Raw genomic sequence first — 19,975 nt, forward strand, 5'->3', positions numbered from 1 at the left:
TTGGTGAAGAAGGTGAAGCCATGTTCAGTTTGAATGTTCAATAGTGTATGACCAAAAAAGAAGAAATCATTTTTTTTTTTTTTTTACTTTTTACACAATTGGGTAAAAGTGAACATACACTTTGCTAGGAGAAACCACCTCTATTACTTAGCCAATTAATCAACACCGCTGTGTCAAGTGTGCTAAAAGAAAAAAAAAAAAACATCTCGTACATGTCAGATTACCATTTAGATGTCAGATGTTTTGCTGTATGTTTTGGAAGCCTCTGGTACAGTCTTGTTTATTCTCTTCAGCAGCTTTTCAGGATAGGTATTCATAGGAATTGTGTTGGACCTTGGGAAAGTGTCATATTTTTGTGATCTTCCTTTCAGATTATATTGTCTCTCAAATGTAACAAGCAAAACTATTTCATGCGGCATAGTTTTACTGACATTTCAGATTTGGATGCCTGCCAGGTGACGAGGGCTTATTGTAACGTAGTGAAAACACTCACACAATAATTCTAATGTTCAGCCTGCATATCTTTTAACTGTAATAAAAAGACTAAAACCTTGGCTTTCTCTAATGTGCTGATATTTAACCTTGCATTTGTCTAGTGCCCATTCATGTGGGCAGTGATAAAGCATTGGTGTTTTCTGCTAAAGCATTTTGGGCAACCTATGTCCCAACCTATGTGCCTGTTAGTGAATTTTGAAAAATCTCAGAAGCGTCTAAAACGGATGCCATCAACACAAGCCCATAGCCAATCAATACATGGCCTATTAATGTCATGCAGACTAGATTGATGTCGTAGGTTACATTTAAAAAAAAAAAAACTTTAGGGATTTAGACGATTGGTAAATGAAGGCTGCTTTTCAGGTGTGTTTAGCCGAACCCCTGTTTGAGACACTTCGGAGTTCATTGACAGGTGTATCTGAGCTTCAGTTGACCACCTTCTGACCTGCATTTGATCTCCTCCCAAGCCACATCAAATTGGTTCAAGCTTATTTGCATTCCTATTGACTTGTTTGGGCAGAGACGCATTGATGACCCCACAAAAGTCTTTCTGCTCATGCCCTTATCTACTTTAATTATCTCCATTAGTGATATATCTATGCCTTTTTCCATGCTCAAGCTACCAGCCTTGCTACATCCATCGAGGTGGTCTTACTTTCACTGTTGAAATTACATTCATTTATGTTAGAGCAGGGGTGTCCAAACTCCAGCTGTGGTGGAACTACAAATCCCATTAGGCATTGCAAGATTCTCAGTCACAGATATGACTCCCAGAAAGAGATGCATCATGGGATTTGTAGCTTCAGCACAGCTGGAGGGCCGGAGTTTGGACACCCCTGTGTTAGAGGATGCAAGAGGAGACTTGAGGCTTTGTCAGGGTAGGGTGAGCAATGCTACGAGCTACAGTGAGGAAATGACCTGTTAGAATCCCCAAAAGATCGAAGTCGTCAGTCTGTGATTGAGCCCGCCCTTAAGTGTAATGACCATTCAGAAACGAGCGACATCAATAGAATGCACAGCTATGTATGAATATTTGTATTGCCTAGTTTGTATGGCAGCCCATGTTATGTATGTAGTTTCTCTTTAAATGTAGTAAATGAAAATCTCCTGGCCTAACACAAATGGGGAAACTCGATTCCCCAACTGACATGTGTTTCTGGTTTGTTGGCTGTTTGTGCAGTTTAAGAACGGAGGTGAAAAGATCGCTCCATTGTCTCAGAATGTTGTAACATCTGTGGCGACTCTGACGTCCCGGTCTTCTCCTGTCTACCCCGGGGACATGAATGTCACAAAGTCATCCAATTACGATGAGAGAATATCAAATATCTCCAGCGCTTCCACCCTGCTTCACACTTCGATGGAGACGGCGAACACAACAGAGCAGAGCTCACTGCTTTCAGAGTCCTGGAGCTCTCCACAGGCTGATACACTGAGAGAGGCTGAACCAAGCAAGCCCCTGTTTGAGAGCAGATCACTGGCCGCAGAGGAGAGCAGCCCCAGAAAGTCTAGCCCTGCTCAGAAGGAAGTCGTCCACCCTGTGCTAGATGTGTCAAAGGAGGAGGAATCTACCAGAGAACAGAAGAGGCTCGGGCATGTTATCTCAAGTAAGAACACAGTGGAATTGCTCAGCCCACAGACACTGTTACAACCTGCTGTGCAACGAGAGCTGCCAATAGCTGAAAGCTCCCCGCAGGTAGAGGTGGATGACATGAAGCCAGAGAGGAAGAATCTACACTCGGAAACCAACGCATGGAGCATTAAAGGCGCCACTGGTAAGACGCTTTTACATTTTTGGTCTATAAAGATGTGTAGCTTTGTATAAAATGGGTTTTTGCTGTGACTGTGCTTTCATTCATTCACCCTTTTCAGCAAACATCTACAGGATTCACGTTTCACACGTCCCTAGCTAAGGTCTGCTGCCTTTCTTTGTGTATCTTTGTACCAGTATTGGTCAGGTAGCTTTAGCGCAAAATAGTATATTATGGTAATTCAGAGACCTGCATCCCCTCTTTGCTGAAATGTTTTGCAGCTGCTAACCAGCAAATAATAGACTCTCACACACCAGTCATTTATCATCGGCACCGAATTGTCATACTGCCAAAGGGAATAGGTAATATAGGATACAGGTGGTCAGTACTGAGATAAGATTGAGGCTAATGCTAGTTGCCTGGCTGATATGCTGGTCTGAAGGCCCGAGTACTTTGTCACTGACCAGGAACAAGTATGTTTGATCAGGAATTCTGACTATGCTTTCCGCATGCTTGTTCTGGTCGGTGATACAGAAAGTATAAGAATTACTGACAGCCAGGCAACTAGCATTGTTAAGACGGTCAGAAATGGCACCTACCATTTTTTCTCTTGCTATAGCTTTGCTTTAAAGTTTTTTATTTTGGAATAGAATGGAGAAGGGTTAGAACGTCTGGGTTTTTATTGCTGTCTGTCTCTCCAGGGAGTTTTCTCCCTCCTATTTGTAGTAGTGAAAGTACTGACAGGGAAAGGAGGTAAGGGTAAATCTTCCAGTGGGGAAACATGTTCTGTGACATCCATCTGTCCATTTTGATATCCCCTTATTTTGGAGATCTCCTCTTAATGGCTTAAAAGGAAGTTAAGTGAAATTTCCCTAATTGGACTGACACTAGAAGAAAAAAAAAACTACAGCGGCTTAAGGCATTCCCTATTCCAGCATTTCTCAACCTTTTTACAGTCAAGGCAGCCTTTAAAAGTATGCAAAATCTCAGGGCACCCCTGGCTAAAATGTAAACATTGTGAAAGTAAAAAAATTAACCCCCAAAATCTCTACCACAGTGGTTCTCAACCTGTGTAACCTCAGGACCCACATTTGTCCTTGGTCATTAAGTCGTGACCAAAGTCGCACTGCAATGGAACGCACGGCATTAGAGTACCACACCAGATTGCACTGTAGGTGTGATTGCATGGTACAGCGCGTTAATTGCACAGTACAATGCGATTAACACACTGTACTAGTTTGAACGTGCCTTCAAAAACGCTGACATACATACATAACCACAGACACAATCACACACACATACACACTTCAAAAAGGTGCATGAATGGATGGAGCTCCCTCGCTGCCATAGCCCCATCCCATCTCAAGCTGACACTCGGCGCCGGGCAGCATATTTTGAATGGCTGCTTGGTGCGAGAACTGACGATGCTGCGCTACGGGGAGGCAGAGGAGCCTCTCACCTACAAAAGTGGAAGGCACACAGCGACCCACTGAACAAGGGGTCGCGACCCAATTTTGGGTCACGACCCAATTTTGGGTCACGACCCAGAAGTTGAGAAGGCTCTACCAGACCTAGATAGGAGTCTGGTATAGGTTGGTGGCTGCAGGAGCATGGCAGAGGGCTGAAAGCAGAGCTGGGAGACTGACTTCTCTACTGTTCTGAATGTTGGAGAAGGTCTTGGATGCAGCCGCCCTGGGTTAGTGTAATGCATGTCCATTGTGCTAGTGGGAAACTTTGGAAGATGCCATTGTTGACTTCCTTGTAAAAATGCTAGTTGCCTGGCTATAATCTGTTAACCAGATCAGATTGACAGCCAGACAGCTAGTATTTTCAGAAGAACACAAATTGCAGTCTCCGGGTTTTCTCTCGGCACAGAATTAACTAGAATGAGATCTCTTATTAAGAATGACCCTAAAAGTCTGCAAGAGCAAATGTGCTGTAAGGCTCCATTCACACAGGCTTTCTGCATTTGGTTGAAGTGCAGAGGAAATTATCTGGGAAGTATAAACAAATGTTATGCTTCCCAGTTCACGTGGTCCTGTGTTTAAATGTACTTACGTTTACATACATTTAAAATGTCCTGTAAAGGCATGCATGTGTCAGTGTGAATGCGTTTTTAGAGCCTTGATGAAATGTCGGGAACATCCATCTCCATGTTTGCCTCAGGAAAGGTTTCAGTTAAAGGCATTCCTGCAGGCAGACATCTGCTTAGACCACACAGACTACAACACACAGAGGTGTCAGATGAGGTAAAGCAAGTGTGGGATAATACTTCGGCTTCTGCTGCTAATATGACAACATTGAGTTTCAACTGTGACAACAAAGCTGTTCAGCATTAGAGCGCTCTGTTCTGGCAGTAGGTGCATCTTTTGGTTAAGGCATCCATAAATATTGCAGCTGCTGGGCATTGGATATGAGGTGCAAATTTCATCTAATGTGTACTGCTCCATTCTATCTGCCATGTAGACTTTGAGATGTGCAATTAAAGTGTGCAGCCGAAAAAAAAATTTGGAACACCTGTCAGGTTTTTGCCGCTACCGGGGGCTCCACTAGAGATTTCCTCTTATTTACCACCTCAGTGATAATGGTTTCATCAGACAGGAAGTAAGTGGAAATCTCTAACGGCAGCGCAGAAATGGTTTTTCCTGTCTCTCTGTTGCAGGTTCATCCTTACTTGGAACTACAAGTTGATCAGCACAGCCGGAATATAAAATAAAATCTTTTTTTTTTTTTTAAATCCATTGAAAGGCAGGTACAAAAGCACGCTCCTCTGGATGATGTGTTCTAACCCAGCCTTTCTTAACTAGGGTGCCTTATGGCTTCCTCAGGGATGTCTGGAAATTTTTGCACAGCCTTTCTCAACCAGGGTGCCTTACAGCTTCCTCGGGTGCCGTGGAGAAGAATGACGCTAATCAAGGGAGGGTAATATCCATTTAGGAAAGCATGAACATTCACTTTACATTCAGGTCTGCTCTGCATCCCACCCTCTGCAATGCTGTTGTTTTTAACATTTTAGACTGGGATGCCTCAAGGTTTTCCATACTTTTAAAAGGGTGCTGTGACTGAAAAAAAAGGTTAACAAATGATGTTTTGACCATTTTGGTCTTGCCCAATTATCCTTGAAAACATGAACAAATAAAATAAAGTATCTCACTTCTCACAACAGAAATACAGAACAAAAAAGAACGCAGATATACAAGATAAAAAAAATAGGAAAAAAGACCAACTACTTTAAACAGTCAACACTAGAGTAATCATCCTGTGAAAAGACAGCACCTCCAGGCTGTCCCCCATCCGAGTACTAACCAAGCCCAACACTGCTTAACTTCTGAGATCAAATGAGATTGGCGTCATCAGGTATCCTCTGTACTGTGATTGTTAGTCATTGTTCAGATGCTTACATTGTTTTCACAAATGGGAAGCACCTAAAATTTTGAATGTTGCATGCAGCAATTATTATACAGTTTATATACTGATTGACCACTTTATTAGGTACATCTTGCTAGTACCGGGTTGGACCCCCTTTTCTTTTCAGAACTGCCTTACTAGTTTGTAGGAATAGATTCAACAAAGTGCTGGAAAAAATCCTTAGGCCCGGTTCACACCTGGGCGTTTTGTAGCGCGTTCCTACTCTCTGCAAAACGCTCAAACACCGAAATCCCATTATTTCCTATGGGCAGGGTTCCCACCTGGGCGTATTACAGGCCCTATGAACGCGCTACAAAACACCCTACACCCAAAGAAGTACAGGAGTTTATTTGGGGCGTTTTTGCCGTGCGTATCCATTGGGATACAGCCAAGTAGCCCTCGGAAACGCGCGTTTTCTTTACCGCGAACCGCGGTAAAAACGCGCAACAAACGCACATATTCGATACGACTAGGTGTGAACCCAGCCTTAGACATTTTGGTCCATGTTGTCATGATGGCATCATACAGTTGCTGCAGATTTGTTGGTTGCACCATCCATGATGCAAATTTCCTGTTCTACCACATCCTAAAGGTGCTGTTATGTTTAAACCAAATTCTGACTTAACCATTCGAATGTCGTGGCAGAAATCGAGACTCCTCAGAACAGGCAACATTTTTCTAATCTTTTGACCAATTTTGGTGAGCCTTTGCATATCGTAGCCTCAGTTTCCTGTTCTTAGCTGAGGAATACCACCCGGTGTGGTGTTCTGCTGCTGTAGCCCATCTGTTTCAAGGTTGGACGTGTTGTGCGTTCAGATAAGCTCTTCTGCATACCTCGGTTGTAACGAGTGGTTGTTAGTTACTGTTGCCTTTCTATCAGCTTGAACCAGTCTGCCCATTTTCATCCACACAACTGCCGCTCACTGGATATTTTCTATTTCTTGGACCGTTCCCTGTAAACCTTAGAGATGGTTGTGTATGAAACTCCCAGTAGATCAGCAGTTTCTGAAATACTCAGACCAGCCCATCTGGCACCAACAACCATGCCACGTTCAAAGTCACTTAAATCGCCTTTCCTCCCCATGCTAATGCTTGGTTTGAAATCCAGCAGATTGTCTTGACCATGTCCAGAGTTGCTGCCATTTGATTGGCTAATTAGATATTTACAATAACGAGCAGTTGAACAGGTGTACCTAATAAAGTGGCTAGTGAGTTTATTACAATTATGAGGGTGCATTATACCTGTATTACTAAATAAGGCGTAATGCTTGAAATAGTGTGTAAGCTTGCCGAAACAAAAAGTATAGCATCTTAAAAAGAATTTCCTAGTCAGACGCCATACACGCAGGAACTACTACTATGGTGGTAATATCTGGATCTTTCCATGACGGCTGCCTAGGTACTGGGAGATGAATATAATATGGATTCATGTTTTCACATTTTGCTTCAGGTATGAGTTCAGTGCCAACAAAATGCCATATTGTGTACAGTTTAATATTCTCTTGTGTAACAATCATCCATCCTGCAAAGCAATACCGATCGTCAATTTATGGAAGGAAGTTCCACCAGTGAACTATTATTCTCTCTTCACATGGAAAGGGGGATTAGTTCCTTTAGTGTGTGTGTGTGCGTGCCAAATGTTCATAAAGGTCTTGTTCACACGGTGGGCAAAACAAGGTGGCAGACCCATATTTTCAAAGCTCCCCGACCAATGCACAAGAGATTAAGTTCAAGGGTCAGTGGACAGTGCAGTACCCACATGTGCAGTTGCATTGTGTTGCAGTGAACATTATACAGCATGCCGCGCTCGGGAGGCTTTGCTGCTTGGCAACCACCTCCATTCATGTAAATGGAAATACGCCAAAACCGCACCTATAATGGTTACAGGACATTCGAGAAGCATTTCTGTGGAGATTACAAGGCATCTGGGAAAAGGCTATAGAGGTTTCTAATATCGAAAGCACTAGAAGAGGATAGAACGGCTCCAGTAGCCATTTCCTTTCTGTTTTGTACTGCACCAGCGCCATCCAGTACCAGTGTCCGCCAGAACTAGTGCCTGGACAAATGCCAGGATCCAGGTAGCCAATGCTCTTTAATAATTACAGCTGGTGCCTAACTTGTAAGGTTTTCTCCAGTTGTCAGTATAGCCGGCTTCTTAAAAAGAAATCCTGTTGGCTCCCGAATTCCATACTGATTTGTTACCAGTGCCTCACTTCTCCTTAAAAATAGGTGTTTGGCAAGTGTCTAGTAACACCCCTTAAACAAAATAAGCACCTTAGATGTTTTGGGGCAGGGCTACAAGAAAAAATAAACTTTTCACTGTCTGCTCTTCTTGGGGAAAGCTTTGCCAAGGTACATGGGCACTTTTCAGCACCCCCCATGCATGCTAGGATCAAAAGTGATCTCTAGGTTCATATTCCTGAAAGGCGCCAAGCACTCCCTATGCTGAAAGGTTAAAATAAATAAATGGCTCAGTACACACAGACGCTCAGGCTATGTGTTGCACGGTACCATGTTAAAGCACAACTCCAGGCAAAAAAACATTTTGCAGTAGAATAGGAAAGCTGTTGCAGATGTTCATTGGTATCGGAGCCCCTGTTGTGGAGAAATTTTCTGCTGTGAGGCCGTTGGGGTAGGATGTGAGCGGATTCGGGTTTTTTTTCTGTTTATTTTGTGGAAAGCTTAGTCAGGTTTTGTGACACTAGGTGATTCCCCTTATTTCTTGTCCTGTTAACTATACAGGAAGTAAGGCAAAGCCCCCCCTGAAGTCATGGAGAGCATTAAAGTGACCCTAAACTCTGGAGTAATACCTTAAAAATGAATTCAAGTACCTTGAGGCCCTTTTCACTTGGGCTTTTAGATTAGGTCCGCCTGGAATTTTTTCAGGCGGACCTGATCGGAAGCCCGATAGTGTATGGGCAGCCAGATCCCAAATGGCGTCCGTTTACATATGGGTATCCCCAGCTCTAGCCAGGTCCAGAAAAACAACCGATCAGAGATCCGTTTTGCTGGTCCTGATCGTACCAGATCGTGGGTAACCAGATGTAAGTGTACGCCCGTCCATTTAGATCTGGCTGCCCATTCACTAACATGGGTATGGTAATCTCAGTTTTTTATACATGTTACGATGTAAGAAAAAAAACTACAGTCATGGATGTAAAATGGGAACATCCATTCTGATCAGTGTGAAAGGGACCTAACTATTTACAAAAATGTGTCTTATTTGTGTATCACTCGGCTGTAGATCCTCAAATCATCTCTGAATTTATACTGACACTGTCCTTCCTTCTGGAGGGTGGCTACTTGTGTTCCCCATGGTCCCTGTGTGTGTGGTAGTCACCGCTCCAAGCTCGCTCCTGTGATGGACTACAATCTCAATACAAATCAGTAAACTAAACCTGAGATTGTAGTCCATAGGGGGAGCAAGCTTAGAGCGGTGGTCACTTTATAACGCACACAGGGACCATGGGGAACACAAGTAGCCCTCCTCCAGAAGGACAGTGTCAGCACCAATTCAGAAATTATTTGAGGATCTACAGCCGAGTGATACACAAATAAGATACATTGTTGTTAATAAGGTAATTGAATGTATTTTTCAGATTTAACTCCTGATTTAAGTGTCACTTTAAAATCAGTGGTTCTAACTAGTTGCTACAGCTAAAACAAAGACCTTTTTGGGCTGGAGTTAACTTGAAAGTGACACTACATCCCCTGTTTTATTTATATGGCTTCCCTGGGTAGAACAGAACATGCTCCTTCCTGTGCAGTGATCTTCAGTCTGTGTGAACACAGGTCACCAGTGACAGTCATATGGGTAGACGTGCCCTTGTGACATAGGGGTTAGCTGTCACCCACCCATATCTGATGTACTCTGTTCTGTTTACAACATCCTGTGCTGTATAACAGCATGGCTGTCCTGATACAAGCGCCCTGAGGAAACTCTTTAAATGTTGGCATCTCTCAATGACTCGTTAAACGTCCACTGAGCTTCAGTTAAACCTTTTCCTTCCTGTAAAATCCTTATATCTTGGAGAATTCAGCAGGATGCTTTGTTCTTCGATTTTTCTGATACTGTAAGGGCTCATGCACACGGGTGTAATTGAATACTCATATCTATGCTAGATCTTACGGCCAGAAGCTGGAAGAAAGATCCAACACATGTAATGGCGTGTAAAGTACTTGCATGTATGCCCGTACAACCTTTAGAAGCATACATGGGGAATTTCATTCTGATATAAAGTAGTATTAAAAGAGAACCATGGGGTAAGTGTTAGTTCTCTTTAGGGTCACAGGAGGACATTATACTACCTTCCTTCCGTCAGCCTAAGCTCAGTATATCACAGGCTATTGCCCGCGATATACTGAGAGCGCCGCAGCCGGGACAGATCCCGACAATGCTGTCGAGATTCACCCAGCTTGCATGAGTGACAGCTGGCTCTGCCTATCTAGAGGCAGAGCCAGCTGTGCCCACCCCCTTCCCTGTCTGTTACTCCACTCAGCGCTGGAGGATCAGAGAGGGGAGTAATCCCTGCGGGGATCTGTGACTGACGGTCGCCGCTCTCTGCAGGGAGATGATCGGAAAGTGAGCGTGCGACGCTATGTGTTTGCTCACTCACCGATTGATAGAGCCGACCTGTGACAGCTTCTTTGTCACAGGTTGGCTCTAACTATGAGGATGAGTAGAAATCACTCACCTCATAGTTCTCCTTTAAACTCTAAAACTTTTTTTTTTTTAATAATATAATGAATCCAGATTGAACAAATATACATAGTCCAGCAAAGTATTTCTTTACATTTTTCACCGAGCGCGTATTCATTATGTTTCTAAACGGCTCCAACTCTCTCAGCTCTGCTTCTCTGGACTTCCTGTCCAATACAGTATCACAAGGGACCGCACTGTCTCCAGCAGCTGTCCACGCATAAATTGTGCCAATATGCTTATCCTTTTATGCTTTTTTTTTTTTACATCCCCCAACCCTGATCTAGATTACACATCTAAATGTCACAATATGCAAGAACACACTGGCTATTATACAGCTGCATTCAGGGGCATAGAAAAACACTGTATGGATCTAAGAGCTATGTTTCTTTGCATCGTGTGCATGAGCCCTAAGGCAACATGCACACTGGCATCAAATGGGAGCTAAAGACAGTTAGAGAAGGGGGAACTATTATCTCTGCACACCCTTGTGCAAGCTTTGCACGAGTGGCATCTTATCTAAATGAACTCTAGTGGCTAGCCGCTATTGACTTGTTGCTTCCACACACATTTGTGAGAAACAGGAAGACTGATAGTGCTGGCTTCTGAAAATGCTGGTTGTTAGGCTAATGACCTGGAACAAGTATGCATAGAAGAATTCTGACTTCACTCTGATTTTCCTTATGTGAATGTTGGATCCAGATCAGTGATTTAGAAAATATTAGGGATCAAAGGCAGTTAGGCGACGACTGTTATTGCATGGCGGCCCTTGCATTCCTTATGACAGGTTCAGGTGCTCACCAATGAGAAGCACTTCTGACTGCCTTGGCCAATGAGAAGTGATTCTTGCTAAGAAGCGCTTCTCATTGGTCAGCACGGTGAAGTGACCGAGCTGACCATTTGCGAGTGAAATTCAAAATCCAGAGCACAGGGCTGCACTACACGGCAGTACGAGGTATGGATTGTACACCCATACCAGCGGAGAGGAAGAAGTGTTCGCCAAAAAGGTAAGTATAGCAGGGGGGCTAGATTGGCATTTTCACAAATTCACTTGGGAAAGTGGATTTACACTTTAAAGGTCACAGCAACATGATGCTAAAGCAGAACATATGGGATCCACTTCTGCATCCAGTCCATGTGAGCCTAAGCACTTCCATCCTCCTGAGTTCATATGCGTCTAGTGCTTGTGAACTCCATGCATAGATGGTGTACCGCTGTGATCAATGCTGTTTGTGGAAGAAATGAATGTCATTACTTATTGACACTTCAGGCATACACAGGTGTCAAAATAGGGTATGGAGATGGCTGCTGCTGAGCTCTCCTAACCCTGGGGCGAGAAGATGTGCAGGGAGCTATATGGCAAAATACACCTGCAAGCATTCATTTTGCGTCCTGCTGCTCAACATCACTTTAATGTGAACTGTTTTGTATATGTAGACTCTAGGGAAGAGCGTCTGACAGCCAATCAAAGCTCAGGGCACGAGACATTTCACATATTCTTTTACAACCGAGGAAGATAAACAAAATACAGCACACGGCTTTCTAGGTGTGCCCCTGTCTGCCTTTCTAGAGCGAGAACAATTCTCAGTGCAACAATTGGGTGACAAATTCTGCTTTTTATACTTGAGTTAGCGTAGCATAGGAAGTGATTGATCATGAACATTATAGGCAGTGCGTGTGATATATTTAGGATCAAAGCACATTCATGCAGCAGTTATTCGTAGAATGGAATACTATGCGTTAGAATGAACAAAAGATCTGTATATGCGTTTCATAGAGGGCTCTCCATTTTCATGAGTATAAGCAAACGAGAGGAAACCTCGCTGACACATCGCCCTGTTATGATTGAGGCAGAGGTCAACTGTCTATAATAACACGCTAGTTTTTAGGGAAACATGTGTAACCAAAGAGATGAGCTCAGCAAGCAGATTACAGTGAAGGAGGAGGTAAGGCAGGGGAAGGGAAATGGGGAGGGGGGCTTTACAAGACTGCATGCCATGTGATTGCTCACTAATGCTGAGCCTCTCTTCACAATAAGCAGAGATTGTCAAGCCGGCCTCTGAAGCTCTTGGCTCCAGCACAGCGCAGACACTTTCTCACACTTCACCGGAGGCAGCATCCTACAGACCACAGGCAGGCGAGGAAGACGAAGAGGAGCTGTGCGAAAGGACGGCCGACATCTCTCCCCCTGCCAACGAAGCCAAATCACAGGAGGATATTGACATCTCCAGCAAAAAGATGTCCATTCGCGACAGGTACTGAGATTTTGCTGTTAACCCTTTAAATGTCTGCTGCAGCGCCCCACCAATCGCACAGCAGTTGTGCTTTCCCCTTAATATGTGCAGCCTGCAGACTACAAATCAAAAAAGATTGCATTTTGTGTTTTAATTATAATTCTAGGTGGTGTGCAGTGCCCCACAGCAATCGGTCTGATTGTTTTTTTTAGCATGCAGTTGCTATTGACGGCGGATATCTAGCTGCTGTGGGCCACTGCACATCCGTGGCATTTGATAAGCGAATGTCGTTGACAGGCTATGCTCTCACACCTCTGTTTTTACAAAATAACTCAATGCGTTTTAAGCGCTTTTTTTTCACACGTTTTTATTGCATTACCCTTTATCCCCATGGAAGGAGTGTGTAAGTGGAAACCGCACCTCATATGCAACAAGCATGAAAAACTTATAGGTGTGAGCATAGCCCTATTATAGCTTCATTACTGATCTATGATTACAAGGGATGTAGAGTTTGAGAGCCCAATTTAGCAGCACAACATAAATGTGGGTGCAAGCTCTAATTTTTTGGCTGCCTTGGGTTCTGTCCAAGCCTGCCTCAGTTCTGCCACCTCCTGATCTAGTCTTTCTCAAACTTATTGTGTTATACACCATTATAATTTATTAGAATTATGATCCACGTAACCACCCTACTATGTCTCACATCACGGCATGTACCCACCAAGGTATATACATTACAGCCCAAAACGCTCAGGGGTCTGAGCAGGAAACCACAAAGACAAACTGCAAATATAGAATTATATAAAGTATTTCAAGAAACTTCTGGATGAGTTTCTTCTTTTGCAGAATCTATAGGGGTATGGGAAGTGTTAGAGCAAGATAAATACACAGTCGCATACAATAGGTTGAACTGGTTGGACCTTTATTCAACCTTACATACTATGTTACTATGTAATTACTGAAATGACAAAATGTTATTATGAGTTCGTGAAACAGACAGTCTTTTTATAAATGGAATTGCCCAGTCTTTTAACTTTTTGAGATTTGATTCAAAAAAAAAAAGAGGGCATCCGACAGAGAAGGTAGTAAAGAACCAGGTTTTATTTTTATTGCATGCTGTTCTGTTTGTTGTCTGTACTGGTTATTATGTTTAGAATGTCACAATGTCATCTGAGGAAATGGGATGCCACCCCGAGTACATTGTATTGTTTTGCTGGCTGAGCACTTTTACTGTACTTTGTGCAGGGATGTTGAGTCATATTCTCCTGTGAATCAGACGTTACTCATTTGTTGAGTGGCTGGCTGCAGCATTGTGTACATCTGATAATGCTTTCCTGCACTCTAAAACAAGGGATTCCCCTCCATGTTTATTATTATTGTACAGGATTTGTTTGCGCTAACAGTTTGCGCAGCGCTTTAAGACAGTACAGTTACAACACAAGAGTAGATGGTTAGGAGGGCCATCGTGTGACACGACAATACTGCGGGATCAAGAAAAATGAGTACTTGCAAAGTACAAAAACTTGTCATAGCCAGTTGCATTCCTAGACAGAACAATGATATCAGATAGAAAGATTATAGAAATTGCTGGGCTGCACCACCTTTGCCTACAGTCATGTCATCTTTTATTATGAAAAGTATAACCAGTTACATCTGGAGGCATTGCACTGCTTGATTTATAAGACTGCTATTGGACCAGGAGTCCATCATTCAAGAGCCTATAAAGAAAGTGATGGCCATGTACTATTGAAAGGCTGAGAGGCTGTAACTGGGTGGCCACATCTGTCATTTCGGCAGTTGGGCTTACCCAAAACAGTCTAGATGTGACAAGACAGAAACAGCTTGAACGTACATTGTAAACGTGCTTTTTGGGTGCTGCCCCTTCTCGCCCTGCTGGCGTATATGTGTAATGATAAATATCACTCAGACTGGAAGCTGCTTTCTGATTGGTTGTCCAAACAACGTGTCGTCCCCGTATAACATCTCCTCATGATGTGCAGAATGTTAGGACTGCAGGTTTTGGTACTAAGCAAAGAAATGGTCGTCACTGGACTGGTATAAAATGATTGACCCCTCTTCTCAGATTTGTTTTTTTTAATGGTGTTTTCTTTTTTGTGTTATTGTTTACTGTTATGTCTTTGTAGGTTGTTTTGTATAGCATTTTGTTTTATGTTTTACGTGATATTCAGTCCAATTTGGTAGCCATGCATGCTTGTCTAACCTCCATAGTAATATGCAAAGGCCACAGGATAGTTAATGGATGTGCTTTGCATTTTTTAGTTTTTTTCCTTCTGTCAGTGGAAACACACATTATCTGGTTTTATAAAATAGTCTACTGGCTCCTCTGTGTTTTTTCCCTAGAACACGAAGAGCTCGGATGGGACAATAATGTCCTGTCTGTGGTCCAGTGAACCCCCGGCCTTGGTATGTTGGCTTTCAGTGCCACAAGCTTTTAGTGCTCACTTTGATTTTCAGAGCCAACAACTACAAAAATCTAAAGGGTTTCCCCAAGTATCCCGAATTCTAGCCAAACACTATGCAGTCTGCATGTTCAACCTATATGCAGCCTACTTTAAATCTATCAAAACTGTGTAGTAGAAGCCCTACCTAAACAATCCACTCAGTTTGCATCTAGTCAGTCTGGTGCTACACAATTGGTGGTAGGTCTAAAATGGACTATTCTTTTTAAGAAATGTTTTTTTATAATTTTTCCATGTATAAATATAGAGGAAAAAAACAGAGAGACTGCAATACTTATTTGACAGGTTGTAGAGCCAAAGTAGTCAAGATATACATTTCGGTAAAAGAAGGCTGCTTGTAAAATTGGCTGCCTAGGACACCATGGGTCCCCTGGTGACATGAATACAGAGAAAATGTCATACTGTATGCAGGCACCATTGTGATCACTAGAATATCATGTCAGAACTATACAGTTAAAGATAAAGGGTAGGGAGCATGTGTGTAGAGCAGTGGCGCCCACAATTTTTCATCTGGAGATCTACTTTTCAAATGACGAGTTCATTGAGATCTACCAACGCAAAAACACCTGCATGAGGGGGCGTGGCGGTGCATTGAAGTCAATGGCACCGCAGCCAGGACCCTCGCCCACAGTGCGATCGCCTGCATTAGTGCCTCTGTTCCAGTCCAGTGCGATCCGCAAAAATGCTGCGAGCACTATTTTTGCAGATCGCACTGGACCGGAATGCAGGCACTAATGTGCCTGCGTTCCGGGTGTGGGCAATCACACTGTGGGCGATGCCATTGACTTCAATACAGCCCTACACCCCCTCCCGCACCTGAACGCATGGAGTCGGCCGGCTTACATTCCAGTGCCCCCCAGAGGTCCCGGCTTCCTGTCCTCCCGTGGTGGCCGATGTTGTACATGGGGAGAGGTGTCCTGCTCCTTTCCATCTGCAGCGTCTGACACATTAAGCCGGCAGCCGCACGAGCACCACGGGAGCATAGCCGTAGCCAGCTCCTTTTGCGCCTGAGGCACGGCATTAGTTCTGTCTGTGACAGCGGCTCCGTCTGCCGCCGGCTGCAGAGGTTCCTTCACTTCTTCTCGGATCCCCGCTGCATACAGATGGGAAGAGCAGCGGGGATCCAGAGAAGCACCACCGGCGGGGGAGAGGACATCGCGATCTACCAGTGATCGCTATGTGATCGACTGGTAGATCGCGATCGACCTTGTGGGCACCCCTGGTGTAGAGGTATTTTTCATTGTCCATCCAGGGGGGTGACTAATTTGGCTGGTGAAATGATTAAGTCAATGTGCTGAGTGAAGCTAAAAGAGTGTAAGATAAAAACAGAGTTAACAAGGGGCTAAGTAGAAGGGGGATCGGTGAAGGGACAGCTGTGAGTTGAAGATCACCAGGAAAAAGGAGAACAAGTCAGTAGGGCTGCAACAACTAATCGACATAATCGATTATAATCGATTATTGAAAAAGTTGTCAACTTTACAGCCACACTAGAATATATTGTTCATTCAGATTGCAAGGCGTATGGGCAGCATAAGGCTGGTCCAGACCTCTGTGTTCCTGAAACATGCCTTACTGCAACACCCAAAAAACTCTGTGCAGTATGTTGCGCGGCCATTCATTTAGAATGGCACCCCAGCATTCCAACAGAATGCACAAGAATGCACATATTGTACGTTGTGCTGCCCAATGCATTTAAAAGTAACTTTCCTTATGTTTCTATATGTCGGCAACCCATTCTAATTGAATAGACTGCCTAGATGCAATGCACTTTGTTGCACTGCAGCTTAACTTGCATGTATTAACGCACCACAGTGAATGTATATTTGTGAAGGGGCCCTTAAACACTGCCAAACTGTTAAACTTTTTTGTCCCCAGACCATTACTCTTAACCTACTATTACAAGTTAGGGCTGAGCTGCCAGCAAGCACCATGGGCCCCAATCAGTAAAGCTTAATAAAGCACAATGCTAATGTCCCAAGAGTAGTTGCCTATTGTAACCAGTTGGATTTCAGTTTGACAGTCTTGGCAGAGATCTTCTGTGTGCTGTTGATTACTAAACTGTTTTCTTTGACATTACATTGATCTTGTATAACGACAGTTGAGCCCCAGATAACATTGCCAGGAAACTTATTTCACCTTATGTGCTCCGGCTGTATCTTTTTTTTATGTCCGTGTAAAGCAGCAATACCTGTACACAGTTTCTGTCAGCTGAGTCTAGTTGATAGACACTGTGTCAGCAGTTTAACCCTTTTATGTATGGTCTATATTTGTGCCTTTTGTGACCAGGTCAGACGTGGAGAGTAAATCTTCCCAAAGGGAACCAGAGAACCCAAAAAAACAAATGTCGGAGGTTTCCAACCTCTCCGTCACCCATCCCATTCCAAAATGAAACCATAAGATGTGATAGGCGCTCCCCTGTAATTCTATCCAGCAGTATACTGCCCCTTTTCAATAAATGGAAGCTTGCACCAGTTGCAGGATTTTACTGATCATTTTAATAGACCTGACATTATACTGTATGAGCTTACTGGTGATATTTATTATGACCGGAGTTCTCCTTTATCTACTCAGCAGTTACTGGCAGTGCTTGAATCAGCACTTTGTGTATTTTCTTTGTGTTCAGATATCAGCAAGCAAATGGCATCCCTTGTTTGCTTTTTATGACGCCGGTGTCCTAGAAGTGCATTGAAATGTTCTGCTGGGTCTCTGTGGACAGCATGACTTGTGTGGAATGTCTCACAAACAATGTGGCATATTATTCCTTCTTAGGCTGGCGCTACTGAAGAAGAGCGGGGAGGAAGACTGGAAGAACAGGCTTAACAAAAAGCAGGAGTACACCAAAGTGTCCGTCATAGAGCGCAGCTCGGAAGCCCAGCTGCAGGAAATTGAGCAGTTGCTGACAAAGAAGGTAACAAGAACCATGTTAGGAATAAACTGTCCGACTTGTCCCAGCACTATGATATCTTGCAGTCCTGCTTTATCCTCGCTTATTGCGACTGAGAGCTGTAGAACAAGATTCATCCTCCTAAGAGGCTCAGTAATCACGATCGGTTCGCAGCTGCCAAGGAACCTGTGTACAGAATGCTAACATCAGTGCGTGAACTCTTCTGAGACAAATCCATATGATCTGACCTCTGTTTTGCACATCATCGTTGCTCTTTTTACCATGTTAAAGTTGTTGTAAACCCCCAAAAAACCCAATTCTTCTTTGTGCCCTTAGTTTTTTAAATTAAGCTTTTCTCAAAAAAAAATTCCTCCTCCTCATTGGCAATGATCTCCAGGCTCAGAGACCCTCTGCAGCATTGTCACCACATGCTCCCCATTTAATAAGCAAGCCATGTATTACTTACTAAACATGGCTTACTTCTTAGGTCACGTGACAGCGTTTCTTCTGTACAGTTTAGCAATGCCAGAGTTGTCACCTAGGTTAGGCTGCAGCATGTCTGCCGGATTGCACTGTCAGTTAAGCACCTGATCTGTCTGAGGAGTGGATAAAATGCTTGAATGACAAATCAGTTTTCTCACAATGGCCTGGAAGGGAGGGCGTGTAGTAGCTGACGTGACATCACCAGGACATGAGGCTTTACAGGTTCCCTGCCCCTGATATTGCTGGACTGTAGAGAAGATGCACGGTTACATGACTTAGGAAATGAAGAAAAAAAACCAAGGAATTAATGTCACTATTTTTTAAACGGTTGCTCTATAAACCAATTGCTGGTGGTGTGCCCTATCCATACAAGGTGGGATAAATACCTGGGTATACAACCACTTTAAAGAGAATCTATAGCCAAAATCTGTTTTAACTTAGGTTTCAATTGAATAGGGAGGGGTTGAAATCTGTGAGGTTTTCATTGCTGTCTGTCTACTTTAGGAACATTTACCCTTTATTTGTCCTTGTGGCCATTGACACCAAGATAAACGAACATTTTAAACTGTTACCTAAACAGAAATATAGGGGAAATCCCCCAATGGGTACAACTCTAAAGCTGTCCATATGTTTCCTGCTTAATCATTTGAAATTCGGGGGGTGCCTGTTGGCACCACCTGGCTTGACATGTTGAAAGAGTCGGGTGGGAAAATTGTTGGTCAAACTGTGACTGCATACTGTTAGATGAGGTCACTGTTCAGGTATTCAGTTACAGTCCATGTACCCATTGCACTCCTGACCGCTCATCCATTGAAAATAAGATGGTTGCATCGGTAGTCGACTGATGGCCACTGTCCAGTAATATAGATAAATATGGACACCGGCACTCCAATTATAGAATACGTACATGCAAAACATACTTATTGCTATAAGTACGAGCAGTAAGTATGTTTTGCATGTACGTCATTAAATGGACGTATTCTATAATTGGAGTGCTGGTGTCAATATATATCTATGTTTAGGTATTCAGGCGGTCACGGCTGACACTGGCTGCCATTCCTCCATCCATGAAGTGAAGAGAAATCTTCCCTATAGGACCCAAGCCAGTATATTCAAACATCTTTTTCCAGAAGCTGAGATTGGTTATATGCAGAGGTATATGATCCTCTACAGACATATCTTGTGAGTAGTTTGTTTTCTTGCATGGCAGATCTATTAAGTGAATGCATTACACAATACATTTTAAAGCACCACGTGGCTTTTGCTGAACCATGGTCCCAATTTATGGACAGCACTGCTTTGGGCCCAGCATCACAGGACTGGTGATTCTAGTTTTCTTAATCTCACTCCGACATATTATGGTTCTGGATTCTCAATTTGGATGTCATGTGAATTATTTTGCCTGGAAACTTGACATGGTGATTTTATGGTATTAGTGGTTTACTCAAGGAAGAGAAGATTGTTTTTGCTTCCATCCAGGGCAGATCACAGGAAGTCACGAGGACGATGCATTTCTGGCAAGATCAGCAGTGATTTTCTGTGCTTGC

General features: G+C 43.4%; 1 protein-coding gene across 1 annotated transcript in view; it reads left to right on the top strand.

The window, feature by feature from the left end:
* SVIL (supervillin) overlaps nucleotides 1-19,975 on the top strand; it is a 126,505-nt gene that overhangs the window by 57,753 nt on the left and 48,777 nt on the right. Inside the window, exons 15-17 of the mRNA XM_018563437.1 lie at nucleotides 1,676-2,267; nucleotides 12,392-12,605; nucleotides 17,831-17,969. Of these exons, the coding sequence (XP_018418939.1) occupies nucleotides 1,676-2,267; nucleotides 12,392-12,605; nucleotides 17,831-17,969 (945 nt within the window). The remainder of the gene's footprint in view (nucleotides 1-1,675; nucleotides 2,268-12,391; nucleotides 12,606-17,830; nucleotides 17,970-19,975) is intronic.

This window comes from Nanorana parkeri, unplaced genomic scaffold (assembly GCF_000935625.1).
Source record: "Nanorana parkeri isolate BGI_ZX_2015 unplaced genomic scaffold, ASM93562v1 scaffold664, whole genome shotgun sequence".
Lineage (NCBI taxonomy): Eukaryota > Metazoa > Chordata > Amphibia > Anura > Dicroglossidae > Nanorana > Nanorana parkeri.